The sequence below is a fragment of the Phoenix dactylifera genome, chromosome 18 (assembly GCF_009389715.1).
Source record: "Phoenix dactylifera cultivar Barhee BC4 chromosome 18, palm_55x_up_171113_PBpolish2nd_filt_p, whole genome shotgun sequence".
Classification (NCBI taxonomy): Eukaryota; Viridiplantae; Streptophyta; class Magnoliopsida; order Arecales; family Arecaceae; genus Phoenix; species Phoenix dactylifera.
In genome coordinates this window covers 7,095,056-7,106,229 of record NC_052409.1, presented here as the reverse complement: position 1 = coordinate 7,106,229, position 11,174 = coordinate 7,095,056, and the positions used below count along the sequence as shown (strand labels likewise).

Here is an 11,174-nt window from a genome sequence, read left to right as displayed (position 1 = left end):
CTATAGCGGGAAGGAGTTATTCGTATACATCTTCTTTTTTCACTCAAGCATCTAATGAGTTACATATAGAGCTAGAAAAAAATCAAATTTTTTATAATTCCATCATACATGACGGAGTTGCAAAAACTTCAGAATAGGTATCCTACGTCTACAAGTTTTTTTATTCAAAAAATCTCTTCTTAGCTGTACCTTTCTATTTAATAATCTTAATATGGATAATTTGCCCTCTCTTATAAATAGTCTCGCAATAGCACATAAATTAATTAAGATTGAATTGTATAAAAAGTAGATTCTTTTTTAACTGATATAAGGATATCAAATAAGCTCTTCATTTATTCATTGAATGCTAAATGACTTAGCCAAATATTTGTTGTGAGAAAATAAGTGTTTATAGAGCTGGAATAAGAAAAAAAGATGACCCTCAACACTCAATGGAATTTATTCAAATAAATAGAATAGATTACTTTATTAGTAGCATCAATAGTACAAGTTTTCAATTTATATATCAATTATTAATTTTGAATTTAAGAGAAGAACATATTACATATAGTACTGCCACAAACCATTATATGTCGCTACAATGTTTATAATCGATGTCCGGCTTTTAAATTTCTTCATAGCTTAAGAATAACCCATTAGAGGTAGTAGGATGAGAGTTTTCATAACAATCATAACTAAAGATCATATACTTTAGCTCAGTGTGGTTCAAGAAGGCAGTTCACAAGAAAATTGAGGTGCGACAAGAACACCCATACAACTTGACTGTGAGTCCAAGCCTTTCCCAGAGCAAAAGGACAACCCAAAGAATAAAGTGGTTTGGGTCCCACCAAAAGGAGGCCAGGAGGGCCAGGTTGGCGTAGATTTGGGGGATTTAGAGTGAAAGGGATCAAAGTGGTTTGGCTGGCAAAAAGGACGCATCCGAGGCAAGATAATAATAATAAAAATAATAATAAAGTGGAGGGCAGGACATGGGGCAGAGAAAGGGCCGGGTGTGCGGTCTTCCGGACAAATGGCAGAGCAAGCACGGTGTTTGCAATAATGACTAAGTGAGCTAAAACCCGTCTAAGTTCTTGCCATCATGCTGCATGTTAGATCCCAACTGGTATCAAGGTGGGGTTCGGTCAGGTTGTGGTCCAAATCCGACAAGGAATCTGACTACCCACGCTTGAACCAGGCTCAATGTCAAGCAGCTGGGTCAAGATAACTTGGGTCGAGAACTAGAGGTTTTATTGGAAAAAATATGGATCAAGTCTGGGTTGCTCACACCGGGAGCCCTGCCAAAAGCATAGGTTAGGCACAAGCTGGATTGGATTGGTTAAGCGATCTATTGTAAAATTTTGGTAGGGTCAGGTCAGCCAAGCTCTTAACATGAATCCGATCTGACTTGAAACTTAATTCACATTTTTTAAGCCCAATTGTCATTTAGAGCTAGCTTTAATGAAGTTAGCCAGGCACAAAATTGCACACAAAATGTCAAAAAATTATAGAGGCTTGCGTCTCCATACTACTCAAAAGATGCGATCAGGATTGGGTACATTAAATATTAATTAGTAGCGACATTGAGATGTTTGCTAAAGTTAGGGTTTAGTTGAGTAATTTAGCAAGATTAGGCTAGATTTTTCTGATGGTTTCGTGAATTGAGCCGTTCATTTGGGCATGACCTATATCAACCCAACACCTCTTAGCCTGGCTATAATGTAAGGAAAAAAAAGAGAGGACATCCATAACTTTTTCATTCTCCCAGACAAATAGACCAATATATTGGGACTTAGCACGGAATTTGGATAATGGCAAACATTACATGCATATTTATATTGAAAAACGATTAACAGCTACAAAATTATCCATTTGAGGATTAGACGCTCGCTTCATTGCTAAATATTGCTCTCTAATTCAGTTGGTATCCTAATTCTAGGTTGTGAATTTGATTATCCTCAAGCTATGCTATCCTAATTCTTGTCCGTTCTAGTCCACTTCAGATGCTTAGTTTGGCCCACAATAAAGCTTCTTTCTTTCTTTGTTTTTGTTTTTTTTTCTCCTACGAGGGTGCGGGGTGGTGATCAATTCGTTAGTAATTTGACATCTTTGTAGTCAACAATACTTAGCATCTGGGTACGTGCAATGCACACTAGAAAAATACAAGTTTTAGATTTTATTATATAACATAAAAAACAATATAAAAAACATGTTTGTAGACTTTTTTTTAAATTATTATATAAAATACTGTCCAAATATTATTCATTTTGTGTATGTATTTAGCAAAATTTTAAATCTCAGTAGGATTGAGGTTTCTGATTGCCTTATCCCATTTTTGTGAGAAAATAAGACTGATATGGGATCGGACTTCAAACCCATCTATGTAGCAAGAGAAAAAAAAAACAAAAGAAGAAGAAAAGCAAAAAGTAAAAAAAAAAAAGAAAAAGAAGAAAAAAAAAGAAAAGAAAGGAAGAAGAATAGAGAAGAAGAAAAAAAAAAGTAAAAAAGATGAAAGAAAAGAAGAGGAAAAGAAAAAAATAAAAAAATAAAAGAAAATAAAAGGAAGGTGAAAAAAAAGAAGAGAGGAGAGAGAGAGAAGGATGTCATAAGCGATCCTACCAAACTGAATTTTCTGGTCGGGTTATAATCTAGACCCAATCTAACAAAAGATCAGATCAAATCAAATCCATAGCTAAAATTTCTAATCCAACAAATCATTCAAGTCAAGTCAAGTTCATATATAACTCGATCCAAAAAAATTCGGGTTTGAATTGAATCTTGTACTTACCAACTCTATATGGTTTGTAAAAGCTACAAAAAGTAGACCATAAAAGTACCTACGCATCAAGAATCAATGCTATGTATATGCAATACTTTTTTTTAGTAGAAAAAAATTATATTTTTACTTGACAGTGATATTCCCAAATTTGTTAAAATTTATTTCCTACCATTTTTTCTAGTAGAAAAGAATACATAAGCCAAAATAAAAAATATAGTTTTGATAATGACAAATGGCAAAGTTAATAAAGAAATCTTTATGAACCCATCTTCTTCTACATGAAAAAGTTAACCCTATTTTACCTTTATTAGTTTGAACTTTTTTCTTAAAGAAATAATGTTCCCATTTAATATAATCAAACTAAGCCTTAATATAAAATCATGCACAAAAAACAATCCTTTCCATTCCTCTTGTCGTCAAACACAAGAAAAAGATTAAAGGAATGAAGAGTTAGAACCCTTAAAACCCCAGTAAGCCCAAACAATGTACCAAATTCAGGCCAAATCAAGTTGGATCATAAAATAAAAAATCCAAAAACATCTCAAAAATCAAATTAATCAGGTAGGATCAAAATTTAGTAAACTCAGATCCAATCCAAAAAATAAAACATACCCAATTTTAGAACACAACCCAGCTCTATGAGTCTTTTAAATCAAGTTGGATTTAGGCAGATCAGGCCGGATGGGTAAATCCGGCCTAGTAGCCAAAGATGAGAGTCATCTTGTTGTTCCACGAGATTGAAAACTTTGTCATTTAGCATTCATATCCATTGATACCCAATTCATCCGTATATCCATTTAAAATAAGCAGCTATAAATTTTTAACACCCAATTGGTATTTATATCCATATTTGTATATACCAAAAAGGAATGGCAGGCGTATGGATGCCATGTCCAATTTATGGACTACTTATAGTCAACTCAACCAATGATATAAACCGGTTGTCATAATGTAGTACAACTTCTGCGCTCAAAATCAATTAGGCTAGAGATTAAAATACAGAATTCCAAAAAACAACTAGCAGCAAGAACATATGATACGATTAATTTGCACCAAATATTTTTTTTAATTAATCATGAATAACTCGTGAATAAATCATAGAAATTCTCGTACAGATTGAAAATAATTAAATAGTTTGAATCAATTCATTTATGGAGAACAATTTAAACAAACATTTCACCAAGGAAAAACAATTCAATAACTTATCAATAACCTGGCGAGTATAGAAACTATGCATCACACAGAAACCAACACCTTGCTTCTCAAAAAACATACTTTATAAAACAATAGTTTCATGACAAAATCCTTGCTTTACAGAACCACTTTGCATGAAAATCTTAGTTTAAATAAGCCTTCAATGGAGAAATTCCTCTGTAGCAACTTTCAAAGAGGGCCTGCAGCAGGCTAAGATGAGGATTCTCAGTTAATTCATCAAGTCAGATCTCAAACAACAAAAAAATTTATGTACCAAAAAAACCAATAAATTTTTGTTTTGCTAATACTAAGATTACTCTTTGGAATCTAAGGTCCCGGATGGTTGTTGATTGTATCTGGGTCTTTTGTTCATTAACTCAATCACTCAAACACCAATACGTTCAATCTTTTGCCATTGAGTTCATCAACCAAAATGGGCGTGACGTCTATGGCACCTCTTGTTTGATGTAATGCTCCCAAAATTTTGAACCATCTCCAAGCCATGAACCACAACATTCAGAAGAACTGATGGTTAGCAATAACCTTCAGGGCTTTTGAAATACAAGAAAGCACCGCATATCCTTCCTTTCTAAAAATTCTAAGGATATGGAATGGTCAATAATGAGACCTTTCATCTGATCTAATTGGATCAGATAAAAGAGTCCATGAGAGCAAACTTTAAACCCCTCAATCGAACAATGACTTATCACAAGATTTTTTTTTTTAAGAAAAAGAACAAAAGGAAAAGAAAATAGAAAAATTATCAGATAAATGATCATATCATTCGAATAGATCCATGGAAAATAGATGTACTTAGGCCTACTAGACCAGCATCAGGGCAGAAAGGGAAAAGCCCCTTCCTCTCAGCCAATCTGAAGAGCAAAAGCTGTGTGTTTTCTCCGAGCAAAATAACACCTCCGATGCCAGTGGATGTGGCAAAGGGGCTGCCTGATTCATTGCTCGATAACACAAATCCATACACCAAAGCAATAATTAAACGAACAAATCAACCAAAAATCTTGAAACCGAGGAAAAAATGACACCGAAAAACGAAGACAAAGCTCAAAATAGGTCAAGGCAGAGGGGAATACCCCCAAAAGCCCTTCTACCTTCAATCTGGAAAAGGCTGGCTGTGATGAGTTGTGCAAGCTAGAGACTTTTCCATTATTTGGAAAAGATAAGCCCGCATTTTGAAACCCCCGAGATAGGTATATATAAGTGAGCAGCGAAACCCTAATAGCCTGAGTGAAATGACCCATATACCCTCTCTTTCTTGAATAGCTTGAACCAAAGTTGGTTTAGGTGTCTAAATTGGTTAGGTCAGACCGAATCAAGTTGCTTACATATAGAGATTGAAATTTTTCTCAATTTTGCTATATGATAATTCACTGTTAGATGGGAGATTAGGTCAAAATAAGTCGGACTAGTTTTAAGCCGAGGGTTCCCTATGTTAATTTCTGCAGCTTGAGCCGGCATTAACTTGACCCGATCCTATCCTTTGCCACCCCTAGTTAGATATGGCTCCCCATGAGCAAGATAGCAAAGGTTTGATCAGGTTTGGTAGTCTAAGTTGGCATGGCTAGACAAAATAGCCAACCCAAGCAATAATAAGCACACACACATATAAAAAAAGAAAAGAAAAGAAAAGGGAGCTTTTGGGGTGGGGCATTTGAACCTGACTCTATTTGCAATTTTTCACCTAAAGATTTTTGTTCGGATCAGATCAAATTAAATTGCATATATCAAAGATTTTGATCATTATAATCGCTGCAATTCAGGATATTGATCGGTTTAAAAAATTTCTACACATTTCGACGCTTCACAAACTCCTTGACAGCTTTATAAAAATAAGGCAAAACATAAGGAGATTTAATGATCAGATAACTATGAGAAAGCAGGCTAAAGTTTGTGACATTCCATAGAGCACTTAAGAGTACAAAAATGTCTCCCTATACACAAAGGCTCACGGGCATTTGTAGCTGTACAACAACACATAATTGGTGATGAAAAGAACAGAATATTGACGGTCACTTGAGGTAGCTATAGGAGAAATGTAGAGGCAGTAGTGCTTGTGGAAGGCCCTGACAACCAAAGTCATCTAGCTGATTGAAGTTGACAAATATGCAATGAAAATTTCATCTTCTCAGCACTTGAAGGAACAATATGATAATCCAGTTCTACAATGGCTTTTTATAGAATGCAGGTTCTGGGCAATAACTAGGACACTTAAATTGCCTAGAAATTACTAGCTATAGTGAAAATGTGAAGCCAAAACTATTAAGATCTCGATTAAGGCCCCGTTTGGGAGAGCTTTTGGAGGGCCAAAAAGCACTTTCTGGCCCTCCAAAAGCACTTTTAGATAAAAAATGGTGTTTGATAAAAATTTCGGAAAGCTGTTTTAGCTTTTACAGAAAGCTAATAATAGGGCTCGTTTGGTTCGCGGGAAAAGAAGGGGGAAAATATGGTCAACGGGAAAGTAATGAGATGCCTCTTGTTTGGTTGGAGTTTTCAAAGGAGAGAGAAGGGAAAGTTGTATTCCCATGGGAATGTGATTCCCACATTTCATGGGAAAGTCTTTCCCATGAGAAACATGGGAAAGTTACTTTCCCATGAGGCGGGAATCACTTCATTTTTACTTTTTTCCAAAAAGTCCCTTCAGTATTAAAGAAGCATTAAAGAGGCATTAAAAACCTAATTTTTATTAACGGCATAATAGGAATTATATATAACTTTCCTAGGAAAGTGGATGGCCAACCAAACATAAGCACCTTGGAAATTTGTCACTTTCCCATGGTCAACCAAACATGCCAAAAATACTTTCCTAGGCATCCTCTTCCTAGGAATTTGTTTCCCAGGAATCATATTCCTAGGAAGGAAAATGCTTCCCGCGAACCAAACGAGTCCATAGTTTTTTGGCAGAAGCTCTATTTTGGAGCTTTCCGAAAAAACTGTTTTGAGCTTTGTAGGAAAGCTTTTTTTTTTTTTGACCAAAATACCTCCATTTAAAAATATTTTTTTCCTCCCAAAACTCTCCATCTCACCGCTTCTTTCTCTCCCACCCATCCCCTCCCTCTCCCCCGCCGCCGCCCCTGGTGGGGAGGTGCCAAAGAAGAGGAAGAAGGATCGGTCTCCCCCTTTCCAGCGGCCGCCGCCGGCCACGATGTCCCCGTCATGGATGGTGAGGTGCCAAAGAAGAAGGGGGTCGGTCGCCATGGATGTCCCCCACCCCCATGGTGGGGAGGTGCCGAAGAAGAGAAAGAAGAAGGGGGCGCCCTCCCGCTTCTTGCAGCCGCCGCCGGCTACGACCCGACCCCCTCCCGCGTCCGCCATGACCCGGCCCCTTTCCGGTGCCGTCGGCCATGCGGGAGGAGAATACTTCGCAGGGGTCCAGCCACGGCCACCGAAACTGCCGCAGGCGCCGCTGGCCATGGCCCGGCCCCCTCCCGCGGCCGCCGCGGCCCGGCCCCCTTCCGACGCCGCCGGCCTCCCGGGAGGAGAAGAAAGGAGAAGAAGGGAGGAGAGGAAGGAAGGAGAAGAAGAGAAGAAAGAAAAGAAAAAGAAAAAAAAAAGAAGAAAAGGAAAGAAAAAGAAAAGAAAAAAAAGAGAAGAAAAGAAAAGAAAAGAAAAAAAGAATAAATAAATGCATAAATAAATATGTATATAAATGAATGAATGAATAAATAAATAAATATATTTCAATCAATAAAATAATAAATAAATAAATAAATGCATAAATAAATGTATATACGAATAAAAGAATAAATAAATAATGAGTGAGTGGAAAATAATCTGATATTTATGATATTGATAGGTACAGTGAATTTGTCACCATTGCATTAGTTAAGGAAACAGATAATTTGTTAAAGAAATAAATGATGATAAAAAAGGTGAAAAATTAATTTACACTAATAATTATAATATTTTATACATTTATTGTTGTATTATACTATAAATATAATATTATATTACATTATATTTAATATTACATTAAACTATTATCCTATAGTATACAATATTATATATTATATTATAATAATATTATATTACATTACCATAATATTATACTATATCATATATTTATGTATTAATACATGTTATATTTTATTATGCTCTGCTGTATAATACTCCACAATGTCTTTTATGGTAATTTAGTCATACAAAAGTACTTTCTCAGTTTGTTTATCAAATACATGTTAAAGTGCTACAGCACTTTAGAAATGTAGTTACTAAACAGCAAATAGCTTTTTATAAAAGCTAAACTTCAGAAAGCTCTACTGCCAACAGCTTCTCCAAATGAGGCCTAAGTGATTCAAGCTAATGGCCGCAGGCAAGCAATATTTGCTCTTAGCATTGGACCAAGCAACATTCACGGCTTTCAAAGCAGTGGTAGAGAATCCCACAGCTGATTGATGCGAAGAAGAATACCAGCCTGATCTGCATCCGAGTTCAAAAAAAGGTGGATTGTCACATAAAGGAACAGGATAAGGCTCTTTTAGAAGTAGACAATAACACTGTTAGTATAACTGTTCCTTATGTGCGTTAGACAATTACAGAGTGTTAAAAAGAAAAAAAAAAGAATCTACGTGCATTAAAAACAGGTATCTGTTATCCCATATAGGAACAGAATAAGCCTCTTGTAATCAGAGATAGACGAACATGAGCAATGTTGTTATTCATTCATTGTGTTAGCCCCAAAATAGCTTTTAAAATGTTTACGAACATGTTGAACATAACGCCCTGTTTTTTTGGGAAAGAAACAGAAACAGCATAGCAACATACGGTAGGCATAAAAATAAAGATTTATGTTTCTTAAGGTGACTCAGTGACAGGTGGGAATTACCTGTAAGAAAGATTAGGAAGCGCATGTCATATCCTCTATTTTAGCAAACCATCCCAGCGTTTTCTGAGGGTTTCACATGCCTCTGAACATGGAAGAGCTTCCAATTGAAGGCTCCTTTCTAGAGGAAACTCAGTCACAAGCTCCAACCTCAGCAGTGTATTAACAGCCTTGTCAATAGGCATTTCAATCTGCAGAAAATAAGTTGTGCACCTACTTAATCCACAGCTTAGACCTATATAAGGAAAGGTTTCCTTCTTACCTTTTCCTTAAACTTATCATACATAAACCTTTCGCATGCATCCTTCATGCTTTTACGGCATGACACCTGCATAGTAAACAATAATTTCCTTGATATATATGGAATACAAATATTGAAAATTCTGGATATAGTCATCCTAAATTTAACTGCAAAAGGCATTGACTAGGATGCTACATATTTTTTAGCAATTACGATATTGACAGCAAAAATTTAAGAAGTCACTTGAACAGTATGTTAATTTTTAGGTATGACAATTCAATTCTAGTATTTAACAAAGATCACCAAGACATGATTAGCAGAAAATGATATTCAACTCACATCTTTTGGTAATGGTGTTCCTGTTACAAAAAAACTCTACTGATAGGACCAGATGAGGATGGGCATGATGATGCTTCAAGCAAGAAGTATGAATTAGCACACCAAAATTGCAAATCTTGTAGTGATTAGCCTAAAGATGCAGACATCAAGATGAGGTAGGACGTATGATAAAACAACAAGCGTTTGAGTTGTCCAGACTAAGAAGATGACACATGGGGTGTAACAATCCAAGACCTCACCTAAAATGACTAGCCGGAAGATATTATTTAGGTTCCTTGATCCTGTATAAGTACCTAAGATCTATCCAGCGAATAACCGATGTGGGACTAAACACACGCCCGCACGGGTCCTCACATTCTTTCCCGTTCAAGCCCTGACGTCCTCGTCAGGCTAGGGTTCAAATCCATTCAGATCGAATCACGAACACCACGATTGGCTCGTGGTCAGCCCTAATAGCTCCGTACTACAGTGTCCCCTAGTCCACATGGGTTATGGGCCAGGTCCGCTCTGATACCATTTATAACAACCCAGGACCTCACCCAAAATGGCTAGCCGAAAGATATTATTTAGGTTCCTTGATTCTGTATAAGTACCCAAGATCTACCCAGCGAATAACCGATGTGGGACTAAACACACGCCCGCACGGGTCCTCACAGTCTCCCCCCGTTCAAGCCCTGACGTCCTCGTCAGGCTAGGGTTCAAATCCATTCAAATCGAATCACAAACACCACGATTGGCTCGTGGTCAGCCTTAATGGATCCGTGCTGCAGTGTCCCCTAGTTCACATAGGTTATGGGCCGGGTCCGCTCTGATACCATTTATAACAACTCAAAACCTCACCCAAAATGGCTAGCCGGAAGGTATTATTTAGGTTCCTTGATCCTGTATAAGTACCCAAGATCTACCCAGCGAATAATCGATGTGGGACTAAACACATGCCCGCATGGGTCCTCACATGGGGAACTAATTTAGCTACTGCAATCTGTGAACAATCAACAGTAAACCTGACAGGATGGAGCAAGGATGGTTGGTGGCACCACTTGCAGCTCGTGCTAGTAACCATTTGAAACAATGGGTGAAGGATGGCTCCAACACTTGATAAGTTGATATTTATGCTAGTAAGTGAATATCAATGGGAAGAACTTCCAGATAGGTTGACCTACCTTGCAATGCAGCTCAACAATCATAGAGAAGCTGGTATCCAAAACCTACATAATTTAATGGAGAGATCGCAGAGGAAGGCCTGCTTGAAAACTAGCAACTAAACTATAAGACAAATGCACTACTGCAATTGCTAGATACATGAGGATTTCCTAGTCAATCTAATGCCAGATAGGGTCAAAACCAAGATCCGCAAACTCAGTATCGAGGACTGCACTAGTACATTATTGATTCGGTATGGTATGGTATGGACCCTATAATAAGACAGCTCCTAGTGTTTTTTTCTCATTACTAATTATGGCACCACCTGAAACTAGGCGGTGGAGGTTAGTACCAAGCAAAATCGAATGGTTCACTCGGTTCAGACCAATTTGGCCCTAGTCTCGAACCAAGTCTGCAAACTGACATGTTCTGCACTAGTTCAATTCGGTACACCCAAAACCTGGCTGTTCGGATTGCGTTTGCAGATTTTGGTCAAAATAAATTTTGAGAAGATATAATTGATTACCTTTGATATCATAACTAATGCATATCTATAGCAGAAGCACAAAGCGGAACCATCAAGATTACTCCATAGATCCACAATTGGGGACAAATAAGGACTTATCACTAGGGGTGTAAACGAGCTGAACACAAGCTACCTGAGA

At 37.2% G+C, this 11,174-nt stretch overlaps 1 protein-coding gene and 1 non-coding gene across 9 annotated transcripts in view; both read right to left on the bottom strand.

Moving 5' to 3' along the window:
* Positions 1 to 4,755: 4,755 nt before the first annotated feature.
* On the bottom strand, positions 4,756 to 4,899 carry LOC113463712. The gene has a single exon (XR_003388463.1). It is a non-coding gene; the product is annotated as a small nucleolar RNA snoR77 (small nucleolar RNA).
* A 3,165-nt stretch (positions 4,900 to 8,064) lies between these two features.
* The window catches only part of LOC103710724, a 29,552-nt gene continuing 26,442 nt past the window's right edge, over positions 8,065 to 11,174 (bottom strand). For 5 of the 8 annotated variants that reach the window (XR_005506852.1, XM_039115566.1, XM_039115563.1 and 2 more), the window contains 3 exons: positions 9,049 to 9,114; positions 8,790 to 8,977; positions 8,065 to 8,383 (listed from right to left, as the gene is read on the bottom strand). Coding sequence is in view for 6 of the 8 variants with exons in the window: in XM_039115566.1 (XP_038971494.1) it covers positions 8,825 to 8,977; positions 9,049 to 9,114 (219 nt within the window). In the remaining 2 variants the exon portion in view is untranslated. Of the gene's footprint in view, positions 8,384 to 8,789; positions 9,000 to 9,048; positions 9,115 to 11,174 lie in introns of those variants that run through there. The other 3 variants (XM_039115562.1, XR_005506853.1, XM_039115564.1) reach the window with 3 other exon arrangements.